The sequence below is a fragment of the Natator depressus genome, chromosome 6 (genome assembly GCF_965152275.1).
Source record: "Natator depressus isolate rNatDep1 chromosome 6, rNatDep2.hap1, whole genome shotgun sequence".
NCBI lineage: Eukaryota > Metazoa > Chordata > Testudines > Cheloniidae > Natator > Natator depressus.
The window spans coordinates 74537887-74559115 of NC_134239.1; the positions used below are offsets into that span (position 1 = coordinate 74537887).

At 37.2% G+C, this 21229-nt stretch overlaps 1 protein-coding gene across 1 annotated transcript in view; it reads right to left on the reverse strand.

Moving 5' to 3' along the window:
- RYR3 (ryanodine receptor 3) overlaps nucleotides 1-21229 on the reverse strand; it is a 577606-nt gene that overhangs the window by 408646 nt on the left and 147731 nt on the right. The window contains exons 11-14 of the mRNA XM_074955741.1: nucleotides 13639-13713; nucleotides 13097-13253; nucleotides 3794-3958; nucleotides 124-245 (exon numbers count right to left, since the gene is read on the reverse strand). Coding sequence (XP_074811842.1) covers nucleotides 124-245; nucleotides 3794-3958; nucleotides 13097-13253; nucleotides 13639-13713 — 519 coding nt within the window. The remainder of the gene's footprint in view (nucleotides 1-123; nucleotides 246-3793; nucleotides 3959-13096; nucleotides 13254-13638; nucleotides 13714-21229) is intronic.

Genomic DNA, 21229 nt, shown 5'->3' on the forward strand with positions numbered 1-21229 from the left:
GCATTACTGGCAAAGCTAGGTCCCGGATCTAATTATAAATCTAAAAATAATTAAATTAAAACATTTCAGTATATTTGAAAATAACTACATAAAACCCACTATAGATAATGCTGTGCCATATACCTTATAAATTGGCTAAATAAGCTGGAAGTATTGCGAATGATTCGAGCAGCCTGGGATTCTTCGTGTTGACACCTTTGTAATGTTAGACCATCATCCATATGTCCTTCTTGGTGTAATATAACCTATGAAATGTAAAAATAAAATCATGTTTGGAGAAAAATGTGCAATTGCAAATATAAAGCCTATAATTAGACAAATAAATTGCATTTGGCAGAAACAATATTTCAAATGTAATTTTAATACTTTGTACCTCTCGCTTCAATATTGTGCTAAAATCTCCTACCTAATTTTGAATTATATATATAGTATTTATATAATAGCTGAAATCCACTTCTAATACTGATAATTTGCCTATAACAATAATGCATAATGAATTCTTCAGTCTCTTCTAGCAAGACCACTTAGAAAATGGGAAGAGAGATTATTAGTGAACCTTTGAGATTCTTTAAGCTTCCTTTTAAAGATAACATAACAAAATTTCAATGTAAAAACAAAGATGCTTTCCTTTCTAGCTCTACCTTGCAGGAAAAGGAGGACTGAATTTACTATTTTAAGAATCACCAGTCTACAGGACTCCTGCATGGAAAAACTACCAACAGGAAAACCAGTTAGAGTGACAAACATCTATAAGACATACTACCCAGCAAGAGGAATGATGTTTTGAAAGCATCAACATGTACCAAAAACTTCTCCTGATTCATCTAACCATTCTTACATTGACCTGGGTTCCTGATGGATCACCAAACTAAGTACAGTCAGTCCAGGCCTTTCTAGATGGGAGACCTCAAAGAAACACTTAGGAACTTCAAGAAGTGGTACTGATGTTTTAGTAGGTCTTACCTCTGTCCTTCAACTATTCCCCCACCGTAATAGCATAAGATGAGAGAACACCATGCTGACTTTTGAAGATGATGTAAAACCCAGGTTCATTTGGAGTCATTCAATTCCATGGCACTTTTGGCCAGAGTAGTATGATTTGCCTTGTTGTCCCATTTTTGCCCCAGTAATTACATTCAAACTATCTGAATACCCCTTTCATCTTAAGCATGGCTGAAATGATTACTATCAGTTTGTTGAGTTTGTAAAGTGAGAAAGGATCCTTGAGGGTGTTAAATATATATTTAATGCCCCTGTAAACATAACCACTGATGGATGATCACAATGCGTCAGCCACTACTAGCTGTAAAACTAGCATCTGCTGAAATAATTTTGCTTTCAGATATTGAATACCTTGCAAAAAGAATGACACATGGAGGTTACTTAATTCTTTTGGCACCTGTTCCATATCATTGGTGCCCAGCACAACATTTTCATTTTGTCATTCGCACAATGTGTTCCAACTGTACAATCTACCATAACAAGCTCTAACAATAAGTTGGGGAAATGCTGTAGATAAACTATGTTAATACTAACTCCATTATTCTAAACAAAATGTCCACGGACTTTGAAAAAGATAGGTGGTCATGTGCCTCCGACTAAAGAAATCACTTCAACGCATCTCTCCCTTATAATGGAAGGTCAAGAGTGAGATAGTCTACGATTTTTGGGAATTAAAGAGAATGCCTCAGTACAAGGATTGCCCTCTCTTTTCATCAGCTCAGATCTGAGTATCCCAGTCTCGATTTTAAGTGATATCAGTATTATCTGGATCCCTACCTCTTCACTACACACTTCAGTTACTTTCTAGTAAACTGAATCATAAAAGGGGAATACTTCCTACAAGCATTATAAGAAGTTTATAGAACTGCTCCATGAAATTAAAATGCCAACAGATGTCCTGATCTGTGAACTAAGTAAATCTTGTCCTAATCTGTGCCTGTGTTTCTCCAGCAGGGAGGATGCAACGCAAAAAGAAAGCACCGGAGATAGATGCTGCATGTTCTGTCTGTCATATTCTTTTCTCTCCCATTTTATGTGCGTTTTCTTCATTTTGTACTAAAGGAAATAACAAGGGCAAAAACAGCTCAACAGCATCTAAACTATCTTCTTCCGGCACAAAAAAAGAAAACCACAACAGTATCTTTAATATCATCTAAAAAAACCCTGTCAAGTAGGCAGGGTCCCCCGTTTAAAAACCAAAAAAACCCACTTCTATAGAACTAAAGTGAAAGGGAATAAGGGAAATTGTTAATATGAAAGCCTTACTTGTGTCTTTCAGTGTTAAATGTTTAACTGCTTAATGCTGTAACAGTAAAGGTTTTCCTAACACTTTATCCCTAATTGGGCCTGAAAAATCCTCCTTCCTTATAAACATGATAAATGTGATTCCCAGGATGAGATGCTTTGGTCTTAGACTCCCTTCTAGGTGTAGGGGAAGAGATACTGCAACAACATGTAGTACTGAAAAAGTAATACAATTCCCCAAATCTTCTACATGTTGTACTTAGCAAGTAGTTAAGAAGGAAAATATAAAGTTTGCAGTAAGTCTGCCCATTTCATCTAACAAAAATAAATAAAATTTTAAATTATGAGGGTATTTCCTTTTTATCTTGAAATCTGCTTAAGTAAAGAGAATTAAATATTTAGAAAGCTAGAGGTTTTCTCCATAAGGTGAGTTATCTATGAAGAGGTTTGATTTGTTTCATTTGTTCAGTAAGACTGTTTTCAAATTCTTTCTTGCAGCTATATGGTTTTCCTAACTGAGACCAACTGAATATCATGGGTGCTTTAATACTAGAGGTTGACTAAACCCTATATTTGGGAGCCTTAATATTATAAATTGACTAAATCCCATATTTGGGCAATCATAGTGACCATTAGGGCTCAGTTCTGCAAGTTGCTGAGCACTCCAGGAACTGATGAATATATATAACTCCGCATGGCAGGGTGCTACTAGAGAGGCTTAATCAGTTCCTGGGGGGATTGGATTGGGGCTGTGCAGATAGCCTGATGCTTGCCTGGTAAGGGACCGCACCTGCCAGCCTCGTAAGCAGGAGCTAAAAGGCTGGAAGTGAGGTGGGGGGTGGTCTTTATTCAGGCCTAATTTGATGGTGTCAAATTCCAATCTGCAGAACTGGAATTAATTTGCAAACTTGACACCATCAAATTACACCTGGATAAAGACTGGGAATGGATGAGTCACTACAAAAAATAATTTTCCCTCTGTTGATACTCACACCTTCTTGTCAACTACTAGGAATGGGCCACATCCACTTGATTAAATTGGCCTCATTAGCACTGACCCCCCCACACACTTGGTAAGGCAAATCCCATCTTTTCATGTGCTGTATGTTTATACCTGCTTACTGTATTTTCCACTCCATGCATCTGATGAAGTGGGTTATATCCCACAAAAGCTTATGCCCAAATAAATTTGTTAGTCTCTAAGGTGCCACAAGGACTCCTCGTTGTTTTTACTGATACAGACTAACATGGCTACCCTCTGAAACCTGTATATAGTGGAAACTGGTGCTGCGGACTTGATCACAAATAAAGACCATGGGTGTTGCACCAGTCTGAAGTGTCCCTGAGTCTCTGAGAAGAGGGGGAGAAGGGCCAAACTGGAGGGGCATGGCGTGCGCCACGTTACACTCCTACTATGTTCAATGGGGGGTTTAAGGCACTCAACACCTCAACAATGTCAGGATGAAAGGCAATATGACCCAATTGATCTCTTACACCTTTAATTTCTATGATTTTAGCTTATACTTTTATTTTTTTAAACGCTTACCTTTCTTTTCAAGGGTCCTAAACGTGGTGCTTTAGCATCCTGTGCTTGATAAGTCAGCCACAATGCACTGGTTACATGCTGGACAAAACAAATGGAATCACCATACTTTATTTCGGCGACTCCCATGCCTTCTACGTCCCGTTTATGAACAGCTTCCAGTTTTTCCTTTAGTTTAAAAAAATATAAAACAAACAATAAAATGCAAAAGTATTAGTTTAATCTCAATAGTACAAAGGCAAACATTATACTCAGTAATGTTGAATAAAGCCTATACTAGCAATTTTGCTAACAGATGAAGTTAAAAGTACACCTTTACATAATTTATTCCTTGATCTAACCAAATCAATAAGTTACATTCTAGCCTCAGAAAAAATGCGTATTTTAACTCTTCTTTCATTGTTATAACCATTTTTCAGCACAACAACCAACCAATTAAATAAATAAGCCCAATAAGTTCAACTTTTGTGAGGATTTACTCAAAGCTAGCATTACATGTATGTTAACCCCCTCCCCCAAAAAACAGAAAACAATTCTAGTTCACTTTTTATTCACAGTTAATAAAGCAACACCCCATCTGCTCTGCAGCAGACACTGGTTTCTGAATTGTTCCTCTGTACATGACTAGAAATTCTGTGGCAGCTTCACATAAAAAAAAGCTAAGAATTTTATTGAATTAAATATGAAAATAAATATAAATAAATTTGAGTGTGATTTATTTTTATATTAAAGTTCAATTAATTCTCAATGTGATTTTTGAATTTACAAATTGTATATGTAGAGAAAGTTGCTTGGGATTGTGGGATAAACAAATTAGCTGGTTATTTCCTCTACAATGATCAGCAATTAATTAGTTAATAATGACAAATTTAGAGTTAGCAAACCATGTGAGATTAATGGGAATTATTCACATCTCTCCAACTGTTGTACAGTGCTTTTTGGAAACTCAGGCTACCATTAGACCACTTTACATTCAGTTCACAACTGGAAGGTTTTCTTCCCACTGAAGCAAATACTGAAAAATGATCCCTCACTCTCACAGATCTTGGGAGACAGACCAGTCCTCGCTTATAGACAGCCCCCCAACCTGAAGCAAATGCTCACCAGCTACCACACACCACACAACAGAACCACTAACCCAGGAACCTATCCCTGCAACAAAGCCCAGTGCCAACTCTGTCCACATATTTATTCAAGTGACACCATCATCGGGCCTTATCACATTAGCCACGCCATCAGGGGCTCGTTCACCTGCACATCTACCAATGTGATATATGCCATCATGTGCCAGCAATGACCCTCTGCCATATACATTGGCCAAACTGGACAGTCTCTACGCAAAAGAATAAATGGACATAAATCTGACATCAGGAATCATAAAATTCAAAAACTGGTAGGAGAACACTTCAACTTCTCTGGCCACTCAGTAAAAGAATTAAGGGTAGCAATTTTGCAACAGAAAAGCTTCAAAACCAGTCTCCAAGGAGAAACTGCTGAGCTTGAATTAGTATGCAAACTAGATACCATTAACTTGGGTTTGAATAGAGACTAGGAGTGGCTGGGTCATTACACATATTGAATCTATTTCTGTAAGTTAAGTATCCTCACACCTTCTTGTCACCTGTCTAAATGGGCCATCTTGATTATCACTACAAAAGATTTTTTCTCCTGCTGATAATAGCTCATCTTAACTAATTAGCTTCTCACAGTTTGTATGGCAACTTCCAGCTTATCTGTATGTATATATATATCTTCTTACTATATGTTCCATTCTATGCATCCGATGAAGTGGGCTGTAGCCCACAAAAGCTTATGCTCTAATAAATTTGTTAGTCTCTAAGGTGCCACAAGTACTCCTGTTCTTTTTAAGGGTTTTTTTGTTTGTTTGTTTGTTTTTTAAATGAAAATTTGAGTGCCAGTGTACAATTCTGGAGCAAGAAGTTGATTCTGCAGCAAATTCTATGACTGCAAAACTAACAGGACCCGGACAGTAAATTAAATAAGGAAACAGAACATTTGGAATTTATTATTTTAGTATGGGCTTTTCTACATGGCAATTTAAGGTACAGCAAGCCAGGTTATGAATGTACAGAGCAGCCACATGCTGCACACTAAGTGGTTGTGTGGACTCTCCTGTTGTTCGCTAAAAATTTGAAACAGTAGTATGTCAAAAGTTCAATACAGAACTTTTAGTGAGCAGTAGCAGGGTCCACACAGCAACTTAGTGCATGGCAAGTCAGGGTGTGAATGTTCAATGCACTAGCCTGCTGCGCACTAAGTCGCTGAGTAGATAAGCCCTATGATTCCAAATATTTCAGTGCATTGTAAAAAACAGGTATAGCTACTATGTATCTAAATAAGTACTATAGTAGAAATCTATACTCTCTGTATAATATCATTTAACAGTATTACATTTATATGCATTTTGCTTATTTTATTATTATTTTGTAAATGTTTTAACATTTATTACAGAGGAATATTAACAACTTTCCTCTAGTTACAGACAACATTTATAGTTCAGTTAAGTGGTTGATTCAATGTCATGGTGGAAGCCCAATGTGGAAAGAGGGAGTTCTGAAAGTTCAACAGCCCAAACATACAAGGGACTTCAATAATCAGTTGTTGCATTGACCCGATCCATATATATGGTACACGCACTAAGGAAAGAGAGTTATGAAGAGACTGATAGCATGAATTAAGAAAACTGCTGTTGTGACTATAGACTGAGCTCATTTATTAACACGATTTATGCTCTGGTTCTTAAAATAGATTTTTTTTTTTACACTTGGACTAAACAGATTTAAGATTAAATGTTCAAGTTGCTGATGTCATCTGCAAGATTGCCTCGCACTCTTACTGCATTTCACTGAAAGCATTTCACTCTTTATCAAAAAAGTATTAATACTGCTGTGAATGCAATTGTAGCAAAGCAGATCGCATTGCCGTAGATAGATTAAGCCAGCAGTTCCATCATGCCACATATTCAGATCTAGAGGCAGAGAGCATGTATTTCAAAAATCATATTTAGACTCATTGGCACATGAGTACTAGGTTAATTGTAAACAATTTTTCATCAATATTTATTTATTTATTTATTTGAGGACCTCCCCCAAAACATATCACAAAATATCGATCTGATTTCTGGTGTCAGGCAAAATGGATCCTATGGATCTAACTCAGTAAGAGTGGGAGGCAATCTTGCAGATGACATCAGCAACTTGGACATTTAATTTTATGACTTTAAAAAAAAATTAATACATGGACTGAGCATTTCTGATATTTACAGTCTTTCTAATGTTACCAGGGTTAGGCCAGTCAATGCTTCAGGCATAGACAGACCCACCAATGTTACTAAGATTATGTTTACTATTAATGTTCCAGTGATGCAAGGATGAAGCACAAGGTATTTGTCCTCTCTAAAATTCTGTGATAATACCAACTTCAGGCCCCAGGAAATAAAGATGAGTTCTTTACCAAGGCCTGGCTCAGGGTTTCCACATGTTCCCCCTACAGTTAGGCAACAGGCAACCTTCATTCACTATCTCCCCTAATTCCTTCCACAAAGCAGGTCCTTAACAAACACGAGTTCTATCTAATATCTAGATAGGTATTTATACTGTTTGGGTATATTGATAAGCCTGATTCAGTCTTCTCTGTGTGCCAGAAGTCAGAGCACAGAAGTTAAGGATGGTGGTGGGCTGGGAAGAGGGCTTGACACTGAATTAGAGGTCTCAAATCAGAGTAAATCAACTGAATTATTTTGTAAGGGTCCCAGATTTGCTCAAACTCATAATGAGAACGACCAAAGTAAGAACTGCCACACTGGACAATATCAATAGACCATACAGTCTAGTATCATCTCACTGATAATGGTCAATGTTGGAAACTTTGGTGGAAAACCTAGCCCTCTCTCTGCCTCCAAATTCATGCAATACACATTGCTTAATATACTGCAATGTATTGTATCCACTGCATGATTACTTAGTCCAGGCCAGGATATCAATAGACCCTTTGTGGTAACACTGTACAGCATCGGCTATTTTTCTCAGCCTGGGAGCTAGAAAGTCAGGAAGAGCTATAGTAACTGTGTCCAGCACCCTGGATTTTAAAAAAATCCCTTTGTGTTTACTAAAGTTAAGTCCTGTCTCTTTCCCTTTGTAACATAAACCACATGTCTGTGGTTGGAAGGTTTATTCTGATCCCAGTGCCCAAACAGCCTATGTCCTTGAGTATAACAACAGCACTTGAATGTTTTTATCTTACCTCTTTGAAGTCAAGATATTGAGATATTAAAAATAGCTATTAAAACATGAAGTGCATTTAATGATGTTTGCCATAACTATGTTAATTCTCTTTTCACTTGCATGGAGCTGCCACATTTCAATGTCAATTTAAGCCTGAATAGACAGCATTGCAATGCCAAGATGAAATGAAATTACCATGTACTCCTCGGGGATGCCATTACAATGTCAAAACCATGGGAAAATGTCAGATCAAGTTTATGGAGATTGTACTGTGACGTCCAAATGAGATGAAATTTCATCTAATTTCAGTGCATATTTATGGTGAGGACATTATGACGTTATGAACTTCTAAAGAGTGTATAATACTATGTCACAAATAAAATAAAATCATTTTGGTGCCAATTATTAATAATGAATAATCGCTTAATGTTTGCACAGAACTTTGAACATGTAAAGGACTATAGTACTAACTCTGTGAAGCTTATGCCAAAGGAAACAAAACTACTTCAGTACAAGCTTAAAGGGAACATGTTATGATGTTGAAATCAAGCTATGTTAATACAACATTAGCTATCAAAATAAAATATTAAATTAAGTTATACTGAACCTCCAACTGTGCCCCGTTAATAATATTAAGCCACAAAACAAAGTTTTTCTACCTCATAAATAAATACACAACTTGAATTTTGGCTTTTTTAGGTCAGTTCTTATTTTAACCTTGTGACACTAGGTAACCCCCTAGCTGTTTTGCTCCTTGGAGGCTGGCCAGTTTCCCTATGATTTCAGCTAAGACACTTGGTTCCACTCTCAAGGGAAGAGGGCTGTTCTCTAGAAGCTGAAATGGTAGATAGGTCAGGATTCTTGGCAAAAGCCTGGTCTCTCTTTAAGTATTTATACAGACCCCATAACATGGTAGTGCCTAAGCACTTCCACCTGCAAGGAACACCCTTCTCTTCCCTCCTCATAACCTGTGCTCAGGTTGCTTCTCTCAGGACAGGAACCAATCAGGTGAGGAAAACAAATCACACCAGGAGGTCTGGCTGGTGGCAAGGAAAAAAATCAGCAGTCAACCAAATGGAAGAGCAGGGAGGGAAGGCTGACAGAATGGAGGAGGGTAGGCTGTATGATGCAGTCAGTATACTAGGAGGAGGGGCAAATTCTGTCAAAAATCTGGGAAATAGACTAAGGGAAAGTTGGGTGTTCTCACTTCGTAGAGGGGAGCAGGAGCATGAGTGGTGACCGAGGAGAGGCTTCTGTTATGAAGGAAAGGACAGGAATGTGATTAGAACTATGACAGATTTCAGAGTAGCAGCCATGTTTGTCTGTAACCGCAAAAAGAAAAGGAGTACTTGTGGCACCTTAGAGACTAACCAATTTATTTGAGCATAAGCTTTTGTGAGCATCCGATGAAGTGAGCTGTAGCTCACGAAAGCTTATGCTCAAATAAATTGGTTAGTCTCTAAGGTGCCATTAGAACTATGTTGACCCATCTGTAGTCCTTCTGTAAACAGCAGTAAGGAAAGGTCCGTAGGGTTAAGTTCACCCATCCCTAAAAATGATTAGGTAGATTAAACAATAATTAAAATGGTATCTTCACCTGCTCCATTTCTCCCTTTATTAACAGCACTTGGCAAAAGTTAAAGCGACTTGACAGAAGCAGAGGCCTGCAGTCCAGGATTATAAAAAGAATAGCCTGATCAAGCCAGCTCACTGAGCCTCTGGCTGCACCTTGTCAATGCCTATTTATTGCTGCTGCTGAATACTTCAATCTTATAGCTCCATGTCCCTGAACTCAGAAAATACAAAGCTTGAAGTCTACTTTCTAATTTCTCTTCTACATTAATATAAAGGAAAAAGGAAAACATTCCTTCCATTTTAATTCTGCATGTGAAATGCAGTGTTTAGTTGGTGACAAATACAAAATATATAGTTAATAATGAATATTTGAACATTTGGAAACTATCATATAAAAAGAAATCTAAAATACCTATTTCATTATCTTCTACCAAAAATGAATTAAGCTTTATGATAACTGTTAAACTATTACAGCATCCTAATGCCATTTTAATCCCCAAAGATAGCTACACCCTGGCAGATATGTAGAAACGAAGCCAAATGCTACTGTATGAGTCATCTGTGACTTTTAAATGCATTAGAATGTTATTTACTTTGACTCTGATGTTAATAATTTATTTTTATCTTTACATACTTTTAAGAAAATAAAACCTGAAGTAGAAAATATGAATTCTGAAATATTAAAAAAAATAAAAAAGAAACAAAAATATTATTTTTGAATTAATCCTAGTCCTTCTATAATTGTGCCCAGAAAGTTTTATAAAAGGCAGCTGAGCTCAGTTTAGCAAAGTATGCCAAGTACTGTGCTAGAATGGGAACATCCCATCTCAAAGCAGGATTACACCCACCAGCTGTGGGGAAACTGTTGCCTCTCCACTCACAATAGAATATTTCCCTTAAAACATATCAGCTGACATTTTAAAACTGAGGTGCTCAAAAGTGGGCCCCTAAATCCATATTCAGAACTTAAATAATAGTATGATTTTAAAACTGCTGGGCACCTGTAGTTCCCATTAACTTCAGTGGGAGTTATGGGTGCTCAATACCTCAGAAAAAAATCAGGACAAAACAGGACTGCAGGAAATGCTACATTTGAAAATGTTGTTCACAATGGCCACAGAAAACAGATAAACTAGTTGGTGTATCTGTCATTAACATCTTTTCAGCCATCTTCACTTAAAGCAGTACAGTTGCCTATGAAACTTCCACAAAATTTATACATTAATTTAAGTTTTCTATAAGGCGCAGACTTCTTCACCTCTGCTCTATTTCTATAGGGAGACATTAAGAAAGAATCTAGTATGAATTCACATTTTTAAAAATTATTCCTAGTATCAGAGATGCTTGTGTAAAAGCAATTGAGTTATTGGAAATGAAGTGCATTGTGAATGTGCAAAGCATGGAGAGAAGAAAAGTCCTAAACATGCTTCCAGACCAGGAGGAATGCAGTTCAGAGGACAGAAGTCTAAATAATAACAGTGATGGTACTGTGAGGCAAGGTTAAGAGAAAAGGGCTTATTATTCAGAAAAAAAGAAACCTGAGGGGGAGACATGATACCTGCCTACAAAAAACACAAAGCGGTATTTTTAAGGAGCTCAGAAGCAATTATTCTTGCCAACAAGTACAGAATAAGAATTAATAGGTAAGGTTACCTCAGTATCTGCAACATTCCCTTGAGCTTCCCAATACTTACTATAGGAAATACTGTGAATATGGAAGTTAACTTCAAGTATTTACTTATCTAAGGTGTTTGTCAAGAGTTCAAAATGTTTCAGTCATAGCATTAAAGAATATATCTGGGAAAATACAGACTAAAAGATAGCAGAAACCTCAAGGAATTATGCAGTGGGTGAAGTTGCCACAGTAAATTGCAGCATTGCCAGTACTGGAAATACCTGAGGCTAGACCACATATCCTGCAGCACTGTTCGGCTATGCGGGAAGGAGGACAGGAGGCCCTGGATGTGGTTTTAATTATTACAACTTTATACTTAAATATCGGGGTGTACCTGGGAGCTAAAATTATACAGTGCACGTAATTCCATATACTTGGGGGGCTGCTGTTAGACCTTCCATTTTCCAATCCTGGTCCCACACATCCCATGCTGGAACCCCCACCCCTCTCATGTATGCGTAAGGGGTTTATAAAGAAGGGGGAGGGTTAACCCCCTGCCATACTAGTTGTAGAAGCCCCAAACCCCCTTTCTCTGTTCCTTTAAAGGATTCCTCCTTTAAATCACTTACTACTAACCTGGTCCCAGAACTGTTCTAGATATAAATACCTCCCACCTTCCAGTCAGGTGGAGAAGTGTAGCATCCCTTCCTGCCTCTTTACCTCCTTACTACTAGCCTGCCAGACAAGCCCTGCCCCTGCAATTAAAGGAGGCAACTCACCTTTGCTGTCCACTGGACAAAGTCCCCCACCACTTGATACGCCGTGCAGGCAATATCATACATGCAATCCATGTTGCATAGCCTCCATATACCAGAAGGGGCTGGAAAATTACTTAGCCAAATATCTAGTGATCAGAGGACAGGCTAATTCCCTGCTAACCTGTTAGTCTGACTCCACTGGTCAAAAGCACTGTTCTTGTGTTTTTTTTAAAAAGCAGTATCTGCCTTAGTACGACAGTAGCCGTCTGTCTATCAAGGATGGTGTAGGAAAGGGGTTCTCAAACTACTTTTTTTTTCATAGTTCAGATCACACCTAACAGAGAAATTCCCTCATGCATCTTCATGATCATGTAGACCCACTTAACCTCCCATTTCCAATCACATCATCATTGTGGCAACTACAACAATTGTTTACATTAAAAAGTAATATCAGTAAAGTATTTATGTATTTTTAGCTGTCCTTGGAATAATAAATGTTTGACCTGCTGGAAATCAGTTAATCACACTGCCTACTTCTGTTTTTCATCTCCTCTCCCCCTCCCATCTGTATTGTTTTTCTCAACTGGAAATGAGGAAAAATGCTAGCACCACATGATTAGTTAGCAGCTCTCTACAGGTCACAGTTTGAGAACCTGTGGTTTAGAGATTGACCAACTAGGAACCTAGGTTGAAATGCTTCATTTGCAATGCCACTACTATCTACACAACTACCTAAAGCGAGAACCAGGACAGAATTTGTCCCAGTGAAATTAATCCTAGCATGATACATGATAATAATGACTCTCTTAATGAGGTTCCTTCCAACTAAAATGATTCTATGATCATATCATATCTAGAATAATTATATCTAAAGATAGTCTGTCATCTTTTTTGCCTATTAATAATTTTTTCAGCATATAATAATCTCAATTTGTTCAACATAGTATCAAATTTTTAAGATGCAAAAAACGCACTACCATCTTCAACCAGAGTTACTTATTCTTGTACAGTATTTGTATTCAAAATCACTGTCAATTGCGTCTTCCTTTTAATAATTCTCTAAGATGCTGGAACCTATTTTGATCTAACATTTGAGAGCTTCATAATTATTTACCTTTGATGCTCTAAAACAAAAGGAAGTAGATTTTGTGTCTGACTTCCCTCTGTCTAAAAGTGAAAGACCTTGTTCTTCAGTAAGTGCCAAGTACTGTCCTGTTGTAATGTGTCGAAGGCGGAAAGGTTGTCCCCATTTGATGTAACTGCCACTCCAACTAAACAAACAGATAGCAAAGATTAATCTCAAAATTACATGAAATGAACATTTCCACTTGGAGCTTTAAAAGTCCTGCTGCACTGTTCGGCTATGCGGGAAGGAGGACAGGAGGCCCTGGATGTGGTTTTAATTATTACAACTTTATACTTAAATATCATATTCACAAACAATTCTGCTGAGATATATGTTCAATATTTCTCCTCACCTTTGTATTATTACAGATTAGTTTTTATTAATATTAATGGATGGACTAAAATAAGTCAAGTAGCACGGAAAAAAAATTAAATCAAGCTATACCTCTGGATAATCCATAGTGGAAGATCCAATCAAATTCCTAGTAATTTAATGGAGCTACAAACAACACTGGCACAAAATTACAGTACCTTATACGAAGGGGTTCCACTCTCCACAAGGATCTTGCACGAACACCAGCTCCTCCTATTTCATACAATACCCTCCTGCAGACAGATTGAAAAGATCATCTCCATGTGGTTACTTATAATACAAGGATTTTATAACTTATTACGTCACTGAACACTATTTTTCCAGCCATGTTAAGTGGAGGTGAATGGAGACCAGATTCCTACTCATCAACTGCACGGTCTATGTAAGAGTTTAAGTTGATCCACAACCATCTGATTTTTTGTTGTTAAATTTGCAGTGTCAAAAGATCTGTAGCTCTCTTTCCTCAGCTACTCCTTCTTAGGTGCTGATAAAAAATTTTGTAACTTCAAAAACACCAGATCAATTTTATGTCACTTGATTGTTCACAAATATCTCTATTTCATAGAGTTTCCCAATCACAAGTATGAATTAATAAGGCTGTATGTACATAGAAGTATGATAGTAAATATAATTACAGATAACTGAACACATTCAGGAGCTGTAACTTACAGCAACCTGGGTAATCAGAATATAAATTTCAGGGTTTTAAATTCATTGTTAGATCAATATCTGAATTTCAAAGATTGTACATATATCTGTACATATTCACAAATAAAAGTACTGTAATGTACTGTAATTCCAATTATATGTTGTGAGACAGTTATTACAATGCTATCTGCAGGAACATTGCATTTTTATTGCTAGAAAGACTCATCCCTTGATTTACTAAAGGGAAACACTGCCTAAAAATATGAAAGAAAAATATTGAACAAATAGCCCTCACAAAACCACTTAATTTAAGGAGTTCAGAACAATAAAATAAATTTAAAAAGACAGACTACCTCATATGAAAGATAAACATAACACCAGTAGCCCCTGTCCAACCATTCAGGAAAAGGTATGAAGTAAACAGTTTGGCTTCATACTATCTCTTGAAGGTCAACTGATTCAGGTTCTGCCAAATCAACAGGGGCAAATGAATTCCTGAGATAAATCCCTCCGCTCCCTGTCACCAGCCTCTAAGCTCTCAAATATCAGGACTGTTATCTTAAAGGCATCAGCTGTTCTCAAATGCTGTGTTGGTGCATGGGGTAAGAGGCAGTCCCTCAGGTAGGTAAAATTAGCCACATAAGGTTGAAACGGTAAGTATCAGCACTTCAAATTGCACCTGGGAGTGAGTAGAAAATCAGTGCACTCTTTGGGGCACTGGTGTAAAATGCTTCTTTGCAGACAAGCTGCTGCATTCTTCACGGGTTCCATTTTGATTTGCCTATTAAGATAGCCCCATGTATAGTATATTACAGAAATCCAAACTGGAGGTTACACAAACTGTGGGGGTGGTTTACCAAAGGTATTATTTTTGGAATTTGATGGCAGTCATCGCTATATTTCCTTTTTTTCATCAATGATTGGGCTCTCGGGCAAGATTTATGCAATTATTACTGTGTGTATACTTATGGTATATGGAGTAACAAAGCACTGTACTCAAATAGCATTCTGCTGTGCTGGAAGATGACTTATTTAAGGTTTATGCCTTAGTCTTTATCATCTTTCTTTTAAGGTATATTTAATTGTTTTTAAAACATCAACAAATTAACAGTTGATTAAGTATGTTAATTAAGAGAGTCTGAAGGAGGGAGTATGGGAATTAAGGGACCACTGGTCCATCCATTGCTACTCCCCTACCTCCCACTAGCTGCAGTAGCTTGCAAAGTTGTTCATTCAGCTGGAAAACTTTATCTCCATATCAACCTTCCTTGAGAAAGATTTAAGAAGTCCCACTTAATGCAACATTTTCTGTGATTCACGCCCTCTACCAAAGAAAACAAATATAATGACAAGAGTAGTTTTGTAAGACTAAGGTAAAAGCACAAAATCTCTTCTTAGAGATAAAGAAAGCATTCTACTCCATCAACCAACAGAAACTATGAAAAATATTAAATTCTGCCATGTTAAAATTTTTGGGCTATGAGAAAATGTTAAAGCCCTTGGCTAACTTATTACTTTTTCCACAGTCATCAGAAAAAAATGATTCTATAGTTTGAAGCAGCTTTACCTATTCTAAAGTGTTTTAGGATCCCTTTTAAACAACCTCACTATCTCTCTTCATAACTTATCTGTATTTTTCTTATTGCATAGTATAGTTGTTAAATGATTTTCACACAATATTTAAACTCTTCTTTTCTATTAATGTATGCCAAAATTGAACACTCTGTTCACTGTCTGAAATTATTTGTGGACTTAATGTTTTTATTAATAAGGTTTAATCATCTAAATTGTTTTGAAAATATGAATAAAACTGAAAAATAGCCAAACTTTTTTATAAATATTTAAAATGTTCAAGTCCAGTTCAAGCTGTTGGTGGAGATTTCAGGTCTGATTTTTCCCATCTCTTTTTGTGATTATGATCATTTGCAAAACATTCTAACATGTACAATGTGGTATTGTTACTCGCACTTTCAGAAAAGTTATTACATCATGTCAATTAGAGAAAAAGAACTAAAGTAAGTAACTTCTTTTCTAGGCTTCACTCTTCCAAACTGCGAGATTAGTGCTTTTGGGAAACTGTCAGACTACATATTTCATTGAGGAGACTACTGACAAGGAGGGTTAGCGAGAGTCTTCCTCCACACCTCCCCACTCATTAACTGGTGGGGGCCATTGTCGGGCTTGTCGGAAAAGGTGTGTGCCCCTTTAAGGGCTAGAAAGCCAGGGAGTGACTTTCAACTGCAGTGGCAGACCAGGTCAATGTGGGGATGCTGATCCATTCCTCCTCTCCTCCCCCCACAGGTGACTGGAAGAGATGGGGGGTGGGAAATATATAGGTACATGCCCGTGCAGGAAAAGCCTGCTTTTAGCTGCCACTCATTTCCTGTGTTACACTAGGCAAGACAATTAATGGTGGTGTATCTCAGTTTCTTCATTTGCAAAATGGGTATAACGACATTTACCTGTCTAAAAAGGTGTGGTGAGATTAATTCATTAATGTTCAGAAAACAATTTGAACCCTTGGAGAGAAACTGCTAGAGAAGTGTACATTATTAATTATCATATTACACTACAGTGCATTCCTCTAGAATCTGAGCACAACAGAAGGGTTAATTTATATGGGCTCATTCTAGATGTGAAACAAATCTGAATCAGTGATTTTATTCCACAACTGCAAGACCTTCCATTTTATACTCTGACAGGTTATCTTCTCTCTCTCATGTCAACATAGGAATTTATAGGTGGGCTTTAATAATTTGTTTTTCGTTGGTGCTTCTGTCCTTTTCATGTATTCACCCATCCATCTCTCAAGGAGCGTTAGCTGAGCTACTCAACATGAATGCTTGATTCATACCAAGTCCTAAGTGTGTCTATCAAAATTTCCAGTTACTGATTCTTTTGTAGCTTTCACACAGTTGTGGAAGGTAATCTGTGTGGTTTGTTTTTTCCTTCATTCTCAAGTGGGAGAAGGCAACAGGAAAGCATAAGAAATACAAGAGTGTAGTCAGTAATTAGTATTTGTTCAAAGGAACACACCAAACTGCAGAAGTATTTCTTCTATTAATGCAAACGATTGAAACTATTCCAAAAAATTCACAGAGGGGTTAAAATGGACAGACCTAGAACAGTGGAACAAAAAGACCTCATAATGGGTCCACTTGGTTAGAAGATCGAAAATATGAAAAGTTTGATGGTCAAATTCAAATTTGATCCATGTAACGTGATTTGGTTTTCATTTTACAAAGTATTGTTTAACAGGGCAGTTCAGACTGGTTTGTTTTAGGAATGTTTATCTAAGATTACTGACTTCCAGGGCCAACCCTGGCCTTTACACTGCAATGGTAAATATTATAACACTTCTGGTGCTTGGATGGAGTGATGACCAGAAAATTTCTTACACAAACCAAATCTCATTCCATTTACCTTAGCAGAGGGAAGACCTGCTCAGCCCTTAAGGGGGCTGGACTTTTTCTTTATTTACATTTACTTTTCTGTTTTACAATAGAGCATACAGCAAAGTAGTTTAACTACACCTAAATCTACAGAACTCCTGCTCTGACAAGCCTGTTAAAATATTATAGACTTGTGTACAAGTTACATCCCATTGAATAGATAATATCTTTTAAACTGAAGTTGTATTCTGAAATGTGACTAAATTGGCATTGTGGGGACCATATCATTATTGTATCTCTATGATTTCCACATCAAATCTGTTTACTATTGTTTTTATTTGCCCAACTGTTAGGCCTGCACACTCAACTTGTGATCTTTGTGTGCATTTTCACTTGCAGTAAAGATTCTGCAGATCCAATTCTGTCCACAGTCACAGAATTCAAACCAACTTAGATGGGATTTCCACAAGTGCAACTGAGGACAGAACTTGACCATGCAACTGGAAACTGGTTTATACTACCACAGATTGGGTATAAGCTAGAAATCAGTCAAGCTTGTTTTCTTACAACAGTGTAGGCTCTGTAGTTCTAAACAAGATAAAAGAGTAGTGTAAACTTTTGGCCACTAATAAAAGCAGAAAGGATGGAGAACACACACATGGATTAGACCTGCTGAATAAGAAAGTGCCATTTTTACATAATCACTTTTCTGAACATAACTGTTCTTTAAACATAACCTTTCCATTAACAAAAAAATCGGAGATGGCAATTTCCCTGATGCTGTCTTCCCAAAGCATTCCTAATAAATCTGAGGCAAAAACCATGGGCTACCATCTTAAAAAAAATGTGAGCACTGTAATGAATAGTGTGCTTCAATAGTATCTGTCCCAAGATACACTTGGAGAGCTGTATTTAAGCATTGTTTACCAGCAGTCTTTAAGGGTATGTAAGCAACTTGAATATCTATTTGTACCTAAATGACCATAAATGAAAAAAAATTGACAAAGAGCTATGTGAGGTGGAATAAATAGGTAAGTAAAGTATTCTCACCGCAACATCAGATCCCAACTCCATTCAGTTTGAATATTGTCCTCACACTTGTGATTTCTCCATTAGCTTACACTAAACATGTGAGACTGGAGAGCCTTCCCTTACAGCATCAGAAACAAAAATGTTTATGATAATCTAGAATCAAACCTAATGGGCAACAAGAAAAATGCCATACTGCATGGGACAGGCTTCAGAATAACCTTTGTTATGTGCATAAGACAAGAGTGAACACAAAGTTCTAGATATAGTTTTTATGTTAGGTTTTCCCTAAGAGTACACTGCTACACACAAACCTGTATTCTGCCAAACCACACAAAGCCAAAGCCCCAAAATATTACTTGTCCTGTTTTGTGACTTTTAACAGCAACATGAACATATTATTTATATATCTTTTTGCACTTAATTTGCTTGCATCTTAGGGAAAAGAAAAAATGAAATGTTCTTTGCTTAATAACGATAGCACTTAACTAGTCCTAATTAGGCTGTGAAGTTCACACATCAAGGTGAATGGGATCAGAGAAGGAACAAGGATCACATTGTGCTGTTCTTTCTTACTCACAGAAATTTTCTGCAAGATTGGATTATCAGAGAAGTAGCCCTTATATTATTCTTGACAATGAAAAAAAACATACAATTTTCTTTTTAACTTAAATTTTAGAATTTGCAGAATATTGTAGAATGTAGTAAAAAAATCTCAAGGATCAGTCATTTTTCCACTGATGCAATTTTTTCTCGTCCCTGATGTTCAGTCAGGGGTTTGGTTGTTCCCCGCCCCACCCTCACTGTTGTTTGTTTGGGGTTGGGGTGGGGGGATTTGCTGTGTGTGTTTGAGCAAGGAACTATCAACATCAAGACTGTTGCAGCAACACACTGAGAGATGCAGCTCTCGTGTCTGACAGGCCCCTATGTTTTGATCAGGCAGGAAGAATGTGCACTGGGCTGTCACAGAGAGTCAGGGCTTCCCTAGGCTCTACTAACATAAGTTAGCAGATGCCTTGTGATCAGGCTCAGAATTTGTCTTCACTCATGCATTGTTTTAAGTCCCCCACCCCAGAATAAACAAAGTTCACACTCCTCGGTGAGGACTCAGTCTTTGCCAAATTTCAAGTTAAACACTTTGGTCACTTTTGCTTAAGACTTAGTAAAAATGGTAGTTAGACTATTTTTACAATTACTGTAACTCCAGAAAGAATGTTATTTAACCCTTCTTCCAAAAGGTTCACATTCAGACAGAGACCAAGCATGGAAAATTTTAGTCCCATAAGTAAATGTTTCAGAAAATTACCAGGCATGTGAAAGCAAGATTTATAATAGCAATTGTGTTTGAACCTTTTCTATAGAACGCACAAATACCACCCTCACCTATTTAATGTATATGTAATACATAGAATTATTTAAAAACTGAAATTGCTTTTCTATATTGCAAGACTTTTTCTTCAATAAAACATATGTAAAAACATGAACCTGTTGTCTGCATATCAGGAGTGATAACAAGTATGTGTTGTATGAGTAGGGAATGCAAATAATTTGGGGTGAAATTCTCAGAATATCCACAAAGCTCTTAGTAATCAGGTCTGTAAGGAGTTGGGGTAATAAACTCCCCTCCCACCAACATGGGGCAAGCTACATGGCTCCAGTAGAAACTCCTCACAAGGCAGCGTTTCTGTTTTGCTGAAGTAGTAACTACTGCTCCTCCATGTTCCTCAGCAGACATCTGCATAAGCAGGATTTGCAGAGGAACTTCCTCCAGTTCTCCCCTTCATGCCATCCATCAAACTCTGAGCTGCTGCAGGGACTTCTTTTTGGTACACAGTGAGCCCAGGCCCTCTTGTCCCCTGCGGCTGCAGAACCACGAATGGGCCTTCTGTCACCGTGTGAATTGCACCATTATGAACAGCTGTCTTTGTAGAAGTCTTTTAAAAATTAGATGTCTCTTCTACAAAAGAAAAGACTATCAGAGATGCACATCTTAGGCAGCTCCATTAATAGTAATACAAGAATTTCAGGTTGTCCGGAACAGGTTGAGCAAGTGGACTGTAATACACAAAACCCTTTTCTACAAGCAATGTATCATGAACCAAAGTAATTTTCAGTCTCTCTTACATAGTTCTTACTAATTAATTTTGCTGGCTCTCTTTTTTCCCTCATCTGTTCCTATTTTTCAAATTTATTTTGTTTTGTAGAATCTATGTGTCACTGATCTGAACATAAAGCAGTTCAAACTGGGTACTAACGTTTATTTTTTCTGAAATCCTGATGATGACAATGCAACTCCAAACCAATCTCAGTATCTTATATCACGGTTGTGGGTAAACTTCAAAAACTATTCCAGATGGCATTCCTAGTCACATGGGAATTTCTCCTGTTCTTGAAATACCAATTTGTAATGAGCTGGTCTTGCTTCATTAACATAAACAATAACTTTTTCAATTGTACCACTGTATGTATACAGCATTTTCAGAATGCACATAAAGCTGCCTGTTGAAGCAGGAACACTGGGGCGTATTAGACACTTGCCAAACATATATTTAAAACTAAAGTGAAAGAGACACACACACATAAGATCAGAAGAAGCCTAATGACTGCACAACTCATTTTCATGATTTTAGTTGCAACTGACTTCTAGTGAAAGAGTAGCAAGTAAATTAGTGCCTGTGAT